At 45.7% G+C, this 16,114-nt stretch overlaps 1 protein-coding gene across 2 annotated transcripts; it reads right to left on the bottom strand.

The window, feature by feature from the left end:
- Window positions 1-3,249: 3,249 nt before the first annotated feature.
- Window positions 3,250-16,077, bottom strand: tasor2 (transcription activation suppressor family member 2). Of its 2 annotated transcripts, XM_086027760.1 has the most exons (18): window positions 15,064-16,077; window positions 14,685-14,833; window positions 14,495-14,590; window positions 14,332-14,404; window positions 11,938-12,029; window positions 11,716-11,853; window positions 11,512-11,615; window positions 11,193-11,209; window positions 9,179-11,113; window positions 8,361-9,048; window positions 8,072-8,289; window positions 7,863-7,939; window positions 5,471-7,765; window positions 5,275-5,394; window positions 5,037-5,190; window positions 4,842-4,947; window positions 4,578-4,759; window positions 3,250-3,736 (listed from the first exon to the last, which is right to left on the bottom strand). In XM_086027760.1, the coding sequence occupies exons 1-18, from the start codon at window positions 15,089-15,091 to the stop codon at window positions 3,657-3,659; spliced, it is 6,552 nt and encodes a 2,183-aa protein (XP_085883886.1). In that variant the 5' UTR covers window positions 15,092-16,077; the 3' UTR covers window positions 3,250-3,656. The 2 variants fall into 2 exon arrangements, with proteins under 2 accessions (XP_085883886.1, XP_085883885.1); XM_086027759.1 differs by having other exon boundaries at window positions 7,863-8,289; window positions 15,064-16,076.
- Between the last annotated feature and the right edge of the window lie 37 nt (window positions 16,078-16,114).

Genomic DNA, 16,114 nt, shown 5'->3' with positions numbered 1-16,114 from the left:
ATTCGACTCCTTAAGTAAAAAAAAAAAAAAGTATAGGCTATGCAATTTTGGGCTTGAAGCAAGCAGTCTCATGGAGAACTGTGCGAGCAAGTCATTTTTTCATTTGCCCAAAGTGATGTTTTGTTCCATTGTTCCTGGTCCATCCATGACCCTTATCTGTTCCATGTGTTGAGGTCTTACATTGCTAGTGTATCGTTAGCATTTTTTGGTGAACAAGCTAACAACATCATCGGCGACTATTGAACTAAAGTCTATGGTCCTGGGTCTGGTTCAAGTAACTGGTCTTCAAGTACTAGTAGTCAAGTCAAGTTTTTTTATTTGCAATATCCCCCCACTAGGTATTGTGATTAATATTGCATTTGTGGACCCACACATTTTCAGCCATTTAAGGAGGCTGACATCTTATGGAGCAACTGTCAAAGACAACTGTCGATGTCAAAGAGTCCATGGGCTCCCCTTGAAGGTCAGTCACGGATTGTCTGGGTTTGCTCATGTGACGTTCCTAGGGCGAGCCATGGGCAATTTGATGTCAATTTCAGTCGACAGCAGGGGGCGAAGCTGCATAAAATGTCAGCCCCCTTGGATGGCTGACAACGGGTCTTCTGAATTGTTATTCCACAGGCGGCATGTTTATCAGAATACCATGTTTAGACGTGTAGGGGCACATAGAGCATATTATTGCAACCAAAAAAAAAATGGACTTCTGCTTTAATCATAATCCTGGTCCATCCCTGTCCATGACCGAGGCCTCACATTAGTTGCAGGGACATCCGTTTTGCTAAGGAGCGAACAATAGCATCGCATCATTTCAGCTCCTCAAATCCTGCGCAGACCAGCTGTGTGGAATTGTCCAGCACATGTTCAACCTGAGCCTGAAGCTGGGCAGGGTCCCCCAGCTATGGAAAACATCCTGCCTGGTCCCGGTGCCAAAGACCCCCCACCCGAAGGAGCTCAACAGCTTCAGACCGGTGGCGCTGACGTCTCACCTGATGAAGACCCTGGAGAGACTGGTCCTTGTCCACCTGCGCCCCCTGGTGAGCTCCTCAATGGACCCACTCCAGTTCGCATACCAGCCTGGCATCAGTGTGGATGATGCCATCATCTACCTCCTCCACACTTCACTCTCCCACCTGGAGAAGGCGGGGAGCACTGTGAGGATCATGTTCTTTGATTTCTCCAGTGCTTTCAACACCATCCAGCCCACCCTACTGGGAGACAAGCTGGAGCGGGCGGGGGTGGCGCACCACCTCACCACATGGATCCAGGACTACCTCACAAACCGGCCACAGTATGTGAGGACACAGGACTGTGTGTCTGACGTGCTCCTCTGCAGCACGGGGGCCCCACAGGGAACTGTCTTGGCTCCCTTCCTGTTCACCCTCTACACCTCGGACTTCAACTACAACACCCCTACCTGTCACCTGCAGAAGTTCTCTGACGACTCTGCGATTGTCGGCCTCATCACAGGCGGAGATGATCGGGAGTACAGAGAACTTACTCAGGGTTTTGTGGACTGGTGCCAGCAGAACCGCCTCCTGATCAATGCGGGGAAATCCAAAGAAATGGTGGTGGATTTCGGTAGGCGCCAGCACTCTTCACCTGCACCAGTGAACATCCGGGGAACAGATGTTGAGAGAGTCTCAACTTACAAGTACCTGGGTGTTCATCTGAACAATAAACTGGACTGGTGCGACAACACAGACGCCCTCTATAGGAAGAGTCAGAGCAGACTCTTCCTCCTCAGGAGACTGAGGTCTTTTGGGGTTCAGGGGACACTCCTCAGGAACTTTTATGACTCGGTGGTTGCATCGGTCATCTTCCAGGGAGTGGTCACCTGGGCAGGCGGCGTCTCGGCCCGGGACAAGAAGCGGCTGGACAAACTGGTCAAGAGGGCCGGCTCTGTCCTGGGCTGCTCCCTGGACTCTGTGGACTCGGTGGGGGACAGGAGGATGTTGGCCAAGCTGTCATCAATGCTGGGCAACCCGGACCACCCCCTCCAGGGCACCCTAACAGCACTCCACAGCACCTTCAGTGACAGACTGTTACACCCTCGCTGTGCAAAGGAGAGATTCCGCCGTTCCTTCTTGCCTGCTGCTGTCAGACTCTTTAACAAGAACATTGTGTAGTCTCTACAAACTGGCGGTCATTAGTGCAATTGTGCAGTCCTGCACCTGAGCTCGTATCGTGCAATACCCAATATTCCCCACTACTGTAATACTGTGCAATACTCAACATTCCCCACTACTGTTAGTCTAGTTTTATTTTTATCCAATGCTGTTCCTTACATTTCACTACAGCACTGCAGCACTGTCACTTAGAGTATTTTTTCCTCTGTACTATGTACAGGCCGAAATGAGTGTTCCTCATATTTTTTATGTAGATGTAGGTTGGTGTGTATACACATGTGTATATACACATGTTACCGCGTATATCTACATAGGTTTGATTCTAAATGTTTGCCGTCAATGTTATACATTAATGGCCACATTATGCCGCCGCCCCTGTGTGACCTATATCTTTGCTACTGTAACAATGAAAATTTCCCCACTGTGGGATCAATAAAGGCATTCTTATTCTTATTCTTATTCTTATTCTTATAACACAAATACATGCATGGAGTCAAATAACTACCCTTGACAACCACATGACTTTATCCTGAGTTGGCGTTGTGACTGAATTCCTGTTCTTTTCTGTACTGCACTGTCATTGGCCAATATGCCTCTCGTAGGTGTGGCTTAGCTGCTTCATTGGTTGTCTGTTGCCAGGGTAACTGATGATGTCAAATTCCAGCTCCCATTTCTTGGCACGAGAACAAGCACTAAGAAATACATGAAATGTTTTTGGATCCGCTTAAGATGGATTTAAATTGTATTTCAGGGTTGCACCTTGTTTAAAAATAAATTAAAAAAAAAATCAAATAGACTCTGGACACGGCCGCACGGCGGTCGACTGGTTAGCACATCCGCCTCACAGTTAAGATGTCATGGATTCGATCCCGGCTCCGGCCTCCCCGTGTGGAGTTTGCATGTTCACCCCGTGCCTGCGTGGGTTTCCTCCGGGTACTCCGGTTTTCTCCCATATTCCAACAACATGCTTGGTAGGTTGAGGCTCCAGCACTCGCTGCGAACCTTGTGAGGATAAGCGGCGTAGATGATGGATAGATGGATGGATGGACGGACGGACGGACTCTGGACACCCTGTACTCGACTGACAAGCACACCTGCTAAAGACGCCAGACATTTCTGCTACTTGTGAATCCAGCATACGTGTATATATATATACACACATGTCTTTTATTCAATGAAATTAGTCAAAATATATATAGAATACTGCATTTTAAATCAGACCTACACAAACAGTCAGAAAAATATTTTAAATCTTTGACAAACCATTAAATATAAATCTATATAAATCATACATAATGGCAGCTTGGTACTACTCATCACACAACTCATTAGCTTAGCTTAGAAAGACGTGAATACAAAAAAAAAAAAAAAAAAGGCACAACAAAACAGCAATACTTTGTACCGAATATACAAATTTTGCTCGGCTACAGGTAGTATGTTCTCAGTGAATTAAGTAATGAGGTTTATTGTTTGAATTGAGTTGCCAAGTGCAAGTGCGCACAAAAGGCTTGAGGTCAGGCGGGACATGCGTCACGAAGAGAATCGCATCAGGAAAGAGTCAACGGTTGCAGTCAGAATTCCATTCTTCTCAAATTCGGCAGCTGTCCTATCTGGAAGAAGAAAACATTTTTTGAAGGTCTGTGTTAAAGCTACCCCTTTAAAATAGAAAATGTAACACATTTTGTAATCAACGGGTGCCGTGATACTTCCGATTTACCGCCGCTGACCTGTATTGAAACCATGACAATATCTTGTGTGCTGTTGTGCCACGAGAACGCCCCAAAATTCCTTCAAGAAAAATCGAAAGTAACCCAATGATACAGGTATCTGTTCATCGTTACAGTGGTTTCCAAACTTGGTAAACACAGCCGAACTAGGCGAGATCCTCCTGCGTGCATTGAAAAAAATGTACTTGACTGTAATTGTCGATGGCAGTTAACGGTTCGAGTCCAGTTGACGAAGACAAACATCCTTGGCGGTGAATAAGTTAGCCAGTCGCTCAAGGATCATGTCAACTCTGTCCGAATGTTATTTTCGAATCAGCTTATCTGTTCAAATGTAAATCATGGCTATCGTTTGCTCAAGTTACCTTCAAATATTCCATCTGCAGCGGGCGAGAAGGCAGCTAAAATCCATAAAAGCCACCAACCTGTTTTCTCAATCGCTCTGCCTTGGTCAAATGACAGTGAAGAGTTTGCTTGTTTTTTAACTAGTGGTGGAAATGACTCGTTTTGTCTGGCACCCGAACGTTATGTGTGACAGCATGACGAAATGTCGCTTTTCACCATGAACGTCACATGTACGTCTTGATGTTATAGCTCAGATTGCATGCTTTTGTCTTGCTTTCAGTTCAGCTCAGCGCTAGTCAAACGCTTTCAGCCACCCAGTGGTATCATGTCGCTTATAATAAAAAAAAATTAAAAAAGGTTATACAGTGCCACAATAGCTCACCAGTTACAAACACAGGAAAACGGGCTGCAATATTCTGGACCTGCAAGTGCATCAGACACGCAAGATAGTCAGGATGATCCCTGGACTTGGCGTCACATTCATGGTACGGCAGAACCGTACACAGTCCTGTCTCTTGAGACAAACTGAACAAGTGCTTCTTGGCTTCTGCTTCTGCACTGAACCTGGACGTGGGAGGAATCTTTTAGCCTTCAACAGGTCAAGGAGTCACGTTCTAAATTTTGAACAGTTGAGGACCGACCCTACCTTGCGTTCTCTTTGAATCGCCGACTGTCTCTGTAGTGTAACAACCACTTCCACTTTGCTGTTTTGTTCAGCTCTTGCAGGACTTCCAACAATCTTTTCATTTTGTCTAAACAGTCAGCAGCAATCAGATAGGGGTGCATTTTGGCATAATCAAGATAGCAATGTCAAGTCACAAATAGGAAAAAGAAGACATACCCAGGCCGAGGGATTCCAGGGACGGCCTATCAAACGTCACAAAGCCGCCGCTGAGAAACAGTTCCTGATGGGTGAGATTCACAAGATCGTGTGGTTCGTCAATGCCGGCAAACAGCACTTCCGGCAACTTTTTCAACTCGAGTAGATGCGGAACCTGAGATGACAAGAGACGTCAAGACTTTGTGCTTCCAAACAGAGGTACTTCCTTCAGTAGGCAGTTCCATCATTCACTTGATACCTCGGAGAGGTGCGTCGAGATGTCTTCATTCCTGACGATGATGAGCAAAGACCAACACGCTTCAGCGAGGAAGAACTGGCTCGGCTGTACCGCCGTGTGGCCTGCCGCTTCTAAAGAAGCCTTTGCGAAGTCGAAAACAAAGTTGTGTAGATTTATTTTCTTAAATCGCCGGAAATGATTGACAACTGTTTCGTACCTTTGTTTCCGCAAAGAAGGAATCTTCTGATGTTACTAATATGTAGAATCTGTAGTGTGTTTTCCATGATTTCATCCTGGAAGTTGGTACATCCAAGTGATCCTCATCTGGTTTGCTTTTTAACGGCATTGTAACAACTAAGCGATCCGAAGGATCAGGTGGTAGGCTTTCGGATTTTGACGCTGCCTGGGTTGGCTTTGCGAGCTTGTCCTTGGTGGCGTTGGGGTTTGAGGGTGGACCGGGGGTATGCGTCATCATCTGACTGCATTTATCTGTTGGGCTTGACTTTATGTCTATCAACGGTTGAATACTAGGGTGAGAAACATCTGACGAGACATCATTTTGAGCATCAGAACAATCTACTCCCTTTGGTTTATCATCCAAGGATATGGGAGAGGACCTGTAGTCAGACCGGCCGTCTGGAATAACCGGCTGGCTGCTTTCACCCACCTTGAGCACTGATACTCTGCACGGCGACCGTTCTATGATGCTCTTTGGAGAACCGGTTCCCATGAGAAACTCTCTTTCTGTCTGATTCCAAACAGCCTTTTCAACCGAACACTGGGGGCCTGTGGGTGGAGTGTTTTCTCCAGAAAAGCCCCCTAAGGGAACTACAACTGCAAAGTGGACATCTTTCACCTCTCGCCCTCCTTCACTTAATTCTGCATCAGATTCCAAATGATTTAAAGCTTCATACTGAATTAAATGACTTTGTTGGTGATTTTGAGCAATGTTAGAAACCTTTTCATCTCCTTCAACGGACATGGTGCCATCTGTGTCGCCTGCCGCATCAGGCTGGCTGGTTTCACTAACTTTCAACCCTCTGCATGGCGACTGGTCTACATCACTGTTGGCAGAAGTTGTGGAAATAACAGGCTCTGTTTCAGTCTGGTTCCAAGCGGTCCTTTTAATCTGAGTCTGGGGGCATGTGGGTATAGTGTTTTCTCCAGAAAGGCACCTGAAGGGAATTATCACCCCACAGTGGATTTCTTCCACCTTACAATTTTGTCCTTCCTCAATTAATTCCACATTAGTTCCACGTTTTACAGTTTCACACTGAATTAAATGGTTTTGGGCAATGGTAGAAGGCTTTTCATGCGCTTTTATGGATTTGGTCCCATTGGTACCTCCTACAATATCATGCTGACTGGTTTCACCACCCTTTAGCACTGATATTCTGGACATTGACAGTTCTAGGATACTTTTGGGAGAACCGGTTCTTGTATGGTTATGAACAACCTCTTCATTCTGACTCCGGGTGTCTGTGGGATTAGTACTTTTTCCTGAAAAATCCCAGAATGGAATCATCACCCCACAGTGGCTCTCTTGAACCTTAGTTGGTCCCTCTTCAACGAGTTCTAAAGCTGATCCCAAATGTTTGACAGTTTCACGCTGAACTAAATGAGATTGTGGACTAATTGGAGCAACGGCAGCCGCCTTCTCGTCTCCACCTGTACCTACACTAAAAGGGAGCGTACCTTTTGCTTTGTTTGAGCTTTCTGTCCCACCTGTTACTTGCGGGGGGAATACCGCCATCCTCAAGTTTACCAGAGAGATATTTTCAGATGTTGAGGCCTCATCAGTAACACCCACTTTTGACACAGAGGCACAAGTGTATCCCGAAGTGGCGCGATCCGCCATTGCGTTACTTTGACACACCATTGTCGACTGTAATTCAGTATTAGTCTGGGGTAGCCGATTTTCTAAAAAATCTTGATGAGGTTCTGCAGTGTGCCCTCTTCCTGAATCTTCGCAGGCAAGGACAATAGATAATGGCTGATCGCTCAAATCACTACTATCTTCAGCAGTTGAAATGCGGGTAACCTTCTCGTCAGATCCCTTCACAAAGTGATTATTTCCTTTGCAACGATCCTGTGTCAATCGAAGGCTCTCATTCTGCTCTGCTTCTGGTTGATCCCTCGCCAAGACATTGAGGTCGCAGAACGTATTTGATTCTTTGTCGTCGGTTTGACGCACTGGAGGGGAAGCGTCGCCCACTTCTTTGTAAAGCTCTTTTTCTGTGAAAGATGAGCCTCTTCCATGTTTTAGCAACATGATCAGCTCTGTGGCATCTGCATTTGTAGATCTGCCTTTTAAAGCCGTCTCATCTGTGTTAGATTTGAGTAACCCATGGTCCATTCCAACAATAATGCCGTGATTCTTTGTTTCAACGGAGACCTTTGCCATCTCTCCTTGTATGAGAGTTACATCCTCTTTTAGAGAGGGTGCACCAGTGGCCAGCGCGCAGTGTGCTTTATTCAGAATCTCTGCAGAGAGAATCGTCGTTTGGTAACTCTGGAAGAAGAAAGAAAAACACGCTTTGCTCAGGGTAAGACAAATCGTTGAAACGAAAACTCTTTGTTTTTGATATAAAAGTATGATCGGAACCAACCTGAAATGTTAGTTGCTCTTTTAGTCTTGTTGGTGAGCTGGGTGAGTCAGCCGCTTTTGGACTGTTGACTTGAGGATCTGAAAGGAGAACCTCGAATCTATTAGAGTTCCCATGGGACAAGTCCAGAATATCAGATTCTCGATCCAAAGAGGAGGACCCGCTAAGGTCTGAAGTGTTGGAAACGGAAAGTTCTGAAGTCTCTTCCGCACCCAGTGGAAGAGCAAACGGATCCACCTTGAGCTCAGACTGAGCCTGGGTTGTCATCTTTGCTTCTGAACAAATACCCGCATCTGAATGCGGCTTTGCATTGTGGTCTGAGCCCAAATCAATAAACCTTGCTGTTGAGCGGCTATAGAAGAAACCAATCCACATGTGGACAATGAGCTGCATGTCTTCACTGGTGTCTCGAATCGAGAAATCCCAGGGGCTGCAAAAAGAGAAACATGAGACGTGCACTGAAATCAAGCAGTTAAGACAACACTTATCATTTGTGCGTACCCATGCAAGGCCCGGATGATGGTTCTGTCCTTTGGATCGCTTGAAAACCTGCCGTCTCGACCAAAGTCGTACTTTTCTTTCCATTGCCGCGTCACTTGGATAGATCCATCTTTGCACACAACGCTGCGGTAGCGTTTGAACACATTCATCCATTTCCTTGAGTAGTCTGAAGGCTGACAATTCTTGTTTCCATTTAGCTCTTCCAACCCATCGGAGGCCTGTGGTGTTCTTGCATGTGGCCTATGAAGCAATCCAGTAGAACCACTTAAAGGGGACACCTGGAAGGGTGTTCCCGGTAAACCAGGGGGTAAAGAGGCAGACACGGGTAAGGAGTAAGCATGTTCTTTACACAACAAACGAACCAACTCAATGCCTTCCACCAGAGGGCTTGATGGCGGTGTGGGTCTCGGCTGTCCTAGCAGAGTATGAAGAACCGACACTTCACCGGCACCAGGGATATTGTTGGGATCGTCGTTCTTTCTCAAACCTGACTGAGGCAGCCTCTCAACCTCTCGGTCCGATTGTGACGAAAGCTGCTCATTATTGGCCCCCAGTGCCAGATCCGCAAGTAAATTCAAAGCATCTGTTGATGGGCTAGAGGTTGGCATTTTTTTCCTGACAGAATAATCCCGAACACAGTTTTTGACAGTTTCGTTGGCACCAGATGGGTGTTGAAAGTGCATCCACCCTGTCAAGGAAAAAACAGGACAGTCAAACGCATGAAAGTGATGAATGGTGAAAATCACCATGAATGAACAAAAAAACAAAACACAATAAAAACATATGCGTACACTATAAAAGTAAAAGTTCTGACTTACAAGTCTTTTTAAAGTGTTCCCGTGAGATGTCGATGTGTTTCCTGAGTGTTTTAATTCTATTCCACTTTGGGTAAATGGAGGGAGGCCTGCATATGATTTGCCCTTTCTCGCCTTGTGCCTCCAACATGCCTTTCCTTATACGAGCGTCTTTCAGCCCCCTTCGCTCTAACCTATTTGGCATTTCTTCAGAGTCGACAGACGGCACGGTCGAGTCTTCCGCGGCCTTCGCCGCGGTGTCGGCTACACTGGTGATGTCGGCTACACTGGTGATGTCGGCTCTTTTTTTCTTCAAACGAGGCTTCGCCTCAGCACTTGGATCTTCGGGATTTTCATCTAAATCCAGGTGATGTTTTGTTGTCTTCCTCCTCGCGAGGACGCACGTCGGTTTATCCTTGGTAGAGGCGGGACCGGTGTGTTCATGAACACCCTCTGGTTGAACTGGATCTTTACCATCCTCCGTGTCTCGAACTGTGCAGTGGACTGGACTTGCTGTCTGGGATCCCATTGTGGTCCCGCAGGCTGCCAGTTCTGGAGCCACGCTGGGCCGCCGCTCCGCTCCAGCTGTGTCAGGAGTCGTCGTAGGGGTTGGGAAATGTTCAACATTGGCCGTCTCCTTGAAAGACTTGGCCGAATGAGCGGTATACCTTGAGCCGTGAGGAACTAAGACTCGTCCACATTCACTTGTGACTGGCTTTAAGTTCCAACGCTCAGATTTCTCTCTCAGGGGATCTTCCCGGTCAATCACGCCGGTGCTATGCATTGTCCGCTTTCCTGGATGTGTCTCTTTTGCTTTGACTGACTCAATAGTAATAGTTCTAACGTTACGCCCTTTCATGACCCACCTTCTGAGCTTCTCCCAGTCTATATCTGAGGCTGCCTTTTTTTGCTCAGCCTCACTACTGAGCCGATCATCTTCTGAAGGTTTTTTGAATTTTTGTAACCTGGGAGTCTCAAACGATGCTTCAGCTGCCTGTTTTTTACTTTTGGAATGTTTCCGCAGCAGTTTCCTTTGTTGCTTTTTTGTGGGAGTAGCACTCTCTGGACAATCTGAAGCCCTTCTACGTTTGGCAGACAAAGGCTTCTTTGTGGGGACAGGACCGATCGGACTCTTCTCCGTTACACATTGCTCAGAGGTGAAGCTCACAATTAGCTCTGCTGGAACGTCAGGAGTCTTGAGGGCTTTCACGACTGGATCATCGGCTTTGTTCTGCACTTGCAAATCATTTGGTGCGACTGTTGCCACAGCATTTGCTTCACCAGTGCCTGTCCCTAACTTTACAGGATTGACTGTGCTTCTGTCAGAGGTGAAGCTCACAATCAGTTCTGCTGGAACGGCAGGAGTCTGGAGAGTTTTCACGTCTGGATCGCCGGTTTTGTTCAGAACTTGCAAATCATTTGTTGCAGCTGTTGCTCCGGCTTTTGTTTTGCCAGTACTTGTCGTCTCCAACTTTGCAGGCCTGAGTGGACGTTTCTCCGTGACACTTTGCTCAGAGGTGAAGCTCACAATTAGTTCTGCTGGAACATCAGGAGTCTCTTGGCTTTTCACTCCGGGATCATCAGTTTTGTTCGGCACCCGCAAATTATTTGGTGCAGCTGTTGATTCCGTTTTTTTGGCTTCGCCAGTACTTGCCTCCAACTTTGCAGGAGTCTTTCCACCAATCAGCTGATCTTCTGATCCGGTCTGCAGAGGACTAGCTAGTACCGCCTTAGAAGATGACAGCAAGTCGTCTGTGTCATGGATAGCAGGTACCAGAGAAGGACTCGGTGCCGGTCCGGGATTTAGCATCACACTGCAAGTCTGCGTGTGGTTTGCCACAGCATCACACAGTCCTTTGTTTTGATCGGCGTTTGTTTTCTTGACGTCGCCTTCTGCTAAACGCAGAACTGGCAGAATTCTGAGAATTTCATATGAGATGAAGCCACAAGGTTTGGGCTCTGCGATGATCCAAGAAAAGCACATTTAATTGAACTTGCATGTGACAGTGCCAAATTCTTTGCACCTACAGTGACTTACCCTTCATCGCCAATGCCCTGAAAAAGGAAAACAAATGCTTAAATATCTTTCTTTAATTGAGCAGACTGCACAGTGGAACCTGTAAAGTGCATTTTGACTTTACGGGGCCCCGTAGGGGCTATCATTTTTGGAAAACGGTTACGGCATGAGAAACCTCTTTAAGAGTCACTCGACCAGTATATTTTCCTTTTATTTTGTTGTATTGCTACTCAACACACGCGCTGACTTTCAATTGTCACTAATTGCATGTCGAGAATGCATCTTGGAGGTTCCACTGTTCATCACCCCAAAGTACGATAGATTCTTTGTGTTCAATCACCTTCTTTTTTTGTACGAAAAAGCTACCACAGCAAACGGGCAAGTGAGGCTGGGCGAGGGCGCCGTTTCGTTACTTCCGTCATCAAGCAGCTCATATATGTAACACTGCGGAAAGCAAACGAGAGGGACAAGGCTTGGGATGGAGTTCCACTAAAACGCCTTCACCGTGCTGATCTCACAGCGCCGCCGCCGCCGCCACCATTACTTGGGTTCTCTCAAATGCCAGAGAGAAGCTGGTCCGGGTGGTCACAGAGGCCAGGTGCCGCGACACGTGACAGTCAAAGCCGGCGGTGGGGGCAGCCAGATCCTCCGTGCCGTTCTCACAAACTCTTTTGACTCTCCCCTGCGGAAAGGAGAAGGGCTTGCGCAATTCATCGACATGTCAACTGACGCCTTGTCAGCCGCCACCCGCCCGATTTCCCAGTACCGTCGTCAGCTTGATGATGGCGATGTATCCCGATTGTCCGTCCTGCCAGCGCTCGGGGCCCAAGCAGTCAGAGAACATTGAGATGTAAACACCTGAAAAACAACATTGAAATACAAGTCATGAAAAGTCCGACAGTTTTTGGCCTTATTTTCCACTTGATCCCACTCCACTCTCAAGTAGATCGTTTTAAAGGAAAAAACGTTACATACATACAACTTGTTTTCAAATAAGTGCCATAAATTCAGTTGTGATCCGTCTAGCAAACATCTGATAGCCTGCATCTCGGGTGCATCTTGGGATCAAATACAAAGTCCGTGTTTTACAACACAAAAACCGGTATGTGAATATTCTCCGCATGCATCTACAGAGTACATGACAAATACCGTAGATGACTGGAGGCTACTTGACAGGAGATTTGTTCATTTCCACACGGAGTACTTTGAGGGCTCATACACTGGGCAACACATCTTTACTCCATTTTTTTTAAACCACAGATGCAAGTCAACTTTTCTGGATGAATTTTTTGTATTGCTTTCCGAATCCCTTGTTTTTTTCTCTGGCACATTAGGTTTTCATACTACGAATAAAAAAATGAATATATATATATATATATATATATAGAAATATATATACACACACACACATAGTATTGTACTTAGTCATATTCATGAATTAATGGTTGGTTCAGCAACAGGTGGATATTGTTCTCTGAAATGTCCTGAAACATGTATGATGAAAAATGAAATATTAAGAGAAAGCATTTTGTCCTTATTTAAAATGGCATTTTTGTGCTCCAACTGGTCGTGTGCTCCTATTTGCCCCCGTAGCACTGATGAAACATTGTGGCCCCCTCCAGCATTGAAGATGTCCATCCATGAGCTAGACAGACGCAATTTTCGACGAGGAAGAGGATATCAATGAGTGAGTGAGTGAGTGCGTGCGTGCGTTTCCATGAGGTTGAGATGAGAAAGCATACTGTACGTCAAGGCAACACCCGATAACCGGTCGGGTGACTTTCCTTACTCATGAAATGGCCGTTTTAGCAAGTTGCTTTTTTGGGGGGTAAGCCTGATAAATATTCAAGACCTTTCAGGGAATGTTGATGTTTTTTATGCATTTCCGCGTCACAACTTGTGCAATGCTGATTGTGGCAGTGAAGTGGGACACTTTTGCCCGACAGCTGATAGCACAGCACTGGACTTTGACAGCTATGCTACGGCTGCTCATCCCATGTGACTTGGGAGTGAGCCTCCACAATATCACAATATTTATTTATTTATTTATTTTTTTAAATCCAACCTGGGCCTCTTTCGTATGCGGATCGAAATCTTTAGTAGACGTCGCCGTGACGTGACGTCATGTTTTATCGACGTCTCCGTCAAAAAAAAAGAGATGGAAAGGCGGCGCCTCATTTCCCGATTTAACGTAACGAAAAAAATGTAATTGGGCATAACGCCGTGCCGTGTGAACTTTGCCTCAGAGAACAGCTGCCCGTGAGTGCTCTGTTTGTATGCGTTGCTGCTCCATGTGTGCTAAAGTAGAAGTACGCTAACATACATTGGTATTGCCTCTTCCAGTTGGACTTTACTGCCAAACCTAACCTGAAACCAAGAGAATTACACTTTGTGTATTTTGAACAACCACATAAATGTCCTTTTCAAAATCTGCCTGCTCAATGCTAAGACACAATGCAAAACACCATAGATGGGCTAATGAATCAATGTTACAATGTTCTAGCAATGGATTGTTGAACGAAAACGGTGTACGTATACTTCATCATGGGCGAGAAAAAATAAAAATCAACAAATTGTACTGCTGCTTACTGAGTCAGATGTGAAACTCTTCTTCGTGTGTGTATTGTATTTGTATTATACTGTGCCCTGGTGGCCGAAGCATGCACACTAGAAGGAGTACAATGTGTGGCTGGAACAGATTCATGGCATTTCCATTCAATTCAATGGGGAAAGGTGATTTCATAAACAAGTGTTGAGAATTCAATTTGTCAAGGCACCCCTGCATATGCAAATTTTCCTTCAACAAAGTTTGGCATTAAGCAAGCAGACTTTTGTTGGGCAAAATGACTTAGTTTAACATTTCCGTGTTTCTATACAATGATAAATTCTATTTTGGTTTGTTGTTTTTACAGTAAACGTCAACTTCTAGTGACAAACAGCTTGAAGCAAGCACACCGGACATCTTCTCAGGAGCACCTGTGCAAGCTATTCCCGTCTCTGCTCTCAGACCATTCGTGCAGGAGGACCAATGCTGGGATTTGAACCCAAGACCTCCTGACTATGGTGCTGTTGAGCTAACCACGAGCTCACCGCGCTAGTTACTTGTAAAGTGCAGTGTAAATACAGTCTTTTTGTTTATGTGTTTGTTTGCTCGTTTTACCCTTGAGGGGGTCTCCCAAGCTGGAACAGGAGCTTGTCCCAGTGAGTACTCCAGTTTGCCCAAGTGAGTTGGCCTGTGAAAAAATGAAACAAAAATTTAAATACAGTAACAGTAACATGAACAAGGAAATGTATTCGAACGGATTTAGCACCGATGTTTGTACCTTATTGACGTCATCAAACAGCAAAAATCCGTAAGTCTCCTCCAGGTCATCTTCTGAATATCCCGCTTGATTTCTCTTGGCTCGAAAAGCAGCGTACTGAAGCGGGATACAAAGATGAATGAATTCATTTGTGACTGACCCTCAAATTGTCAACATTTCGTGGGGCTTTAGACCCTAAAATGACATTCACCTTTTGGTTCAAGACTGCGTTTTGAACGAAGGAAGCCGATTTGTATCTGAAAGACAGCTTGGACTCTTCGTACAAGTGCGCATTTTGGAGTGGAGCCAAGATTTTCCGTTTGAAAGCGTCAGAATATTCCGTCACTGGTATTAAAACACCTGAATGTGAAGGGGGGGCAGAGTTCACATTAGGGAAGAAAGAAAGGGCGAGCTTGGAGAATTGCGAAATGCACAACAACTTCTGTGCCCGTTTGGTCTCACGAGTCGTACTTTGATGGCAATGAACACAGAATGAGGCGATCAAGTAGCTTCTCTTTTGAGGGAAGGGGCACGCCAGTTGGATTGACGTTTGTTTATGAAGGCGAAAGTGAAAGTTAAATGTACTCAACTCGAAGCGGAATCGGTTCCACTTTCCATTTCGGAACTTGTCAACCGTAACGTCGTCCTCGTGTCCTTTGTCGAAGACCAATGGTTCTTGTTCGAAACATGACCCTCCTCAAAACAAGTCACATTTAATCTACTCCCAACCACCCAAATCTACTTTCGCTTCGCGCCCGCCTGTGAGAGGAAGACAAAACAAAACCAAAAAAAAACATTGTTGCTCGGCAGCTTCCCAACCAGGAAGTGGGGATCCGGGCCACGTAGCACATATAAAAAAAACAGCAAAAAAAAAAAAGAAAAAAGAAAAAAAACACACCTTCGATTAATTCCACTTTAGCTCGTCAATCCGACGCGAGTGAAAACAAATTTTGTCCCGACGGAGAGCGACGCGAGGACGAGGGACAAGAAACGAAAGCAAACGTGCTGCCAGCAGCAGCAGCAGCAACAGCAGCAGCATCCATTTTGAAACTTGTCAAAGGCAAACTCGAGCGTCGTGACTCGCGTCGAAGCGATCGTGGGAGTTGCTCAATTCCCACTCAAGTCCTCCCCAGCCAGCCAGCCAGCCAGCCAGCCAGCGCTCTCCACTTTCCGACCGGCCACATCGAGGCTCGCTCATTCCACATCGATGTTGACAATTTAATGCACGTTCACAATAGAACGAATCCTTCACGTGACTGACTGCTTGCCTTCAGCACCAGTGGAAACTTTGGATCCAATTTAAATGGTTTGATTTCGATCAAGTGGAGCTGCACGACACCCACAAACGACAAGAATAAATCAAATAAAAAGCAAGGCGAGGCAGCTTTATTTCGAATATGACTTTACTACTGCGTTAGAGTAGGTTAGTAATAAATAGCACCACTACATGTTCCGGCTTGTGTACAAATGATATACAGTATGCTACATTAGTGCCGTAAGATCAGAACTCCTGTGACCGATAAAATAATTACTGCCAAAAGATTGCAAATATTTGGCAAAAAAGATAAAAATAAATTAAATTTTAAAAAAAAAAAAAAAAAAAAAAAAAAAGTGACAAAAAAATCTGAAAAAAACCCTGAC

This window comes from Filicampus tigris, chromosome 4 (genome assembly GCF_054856515.1).
Source record: "Filicampus tigris isolate MCC_2025a chromosome 4, RoL_Ftig_1.0, whole genome shotgun sequence".
Taxonomy (NCBI): Eukaryota; Metazoa; Chordata; class Actinopteri; order Syngnathiformes; family Syngnathidae; genus Filicampus; species Filicampus tigris.
This window is presented reverse-complemented; position numbering and strand designations above follow the sequence as displayed.

Coding starts and splice junctions, on each gene's coding strand:
- tasor2 (XM_086027759.1), bottom strand. CDS start 15,091: ATGGAAAGTGGAACCGATTCCGCTTCGA. Junction 14,834..15,063: donor TGGAACCGATTCCGCTTCGA/GTTGAGTACATT, acceptor CTTCACATTCAG/GTGTTTTAATACCAGTGACG. Junction 9,049..9,178: donor GGAACACTTTAAAAAGACTT/GTAAGTCAGAAC, acceptor TTTCCTTGACAG/GGTGGATGCACTTTCAACAC.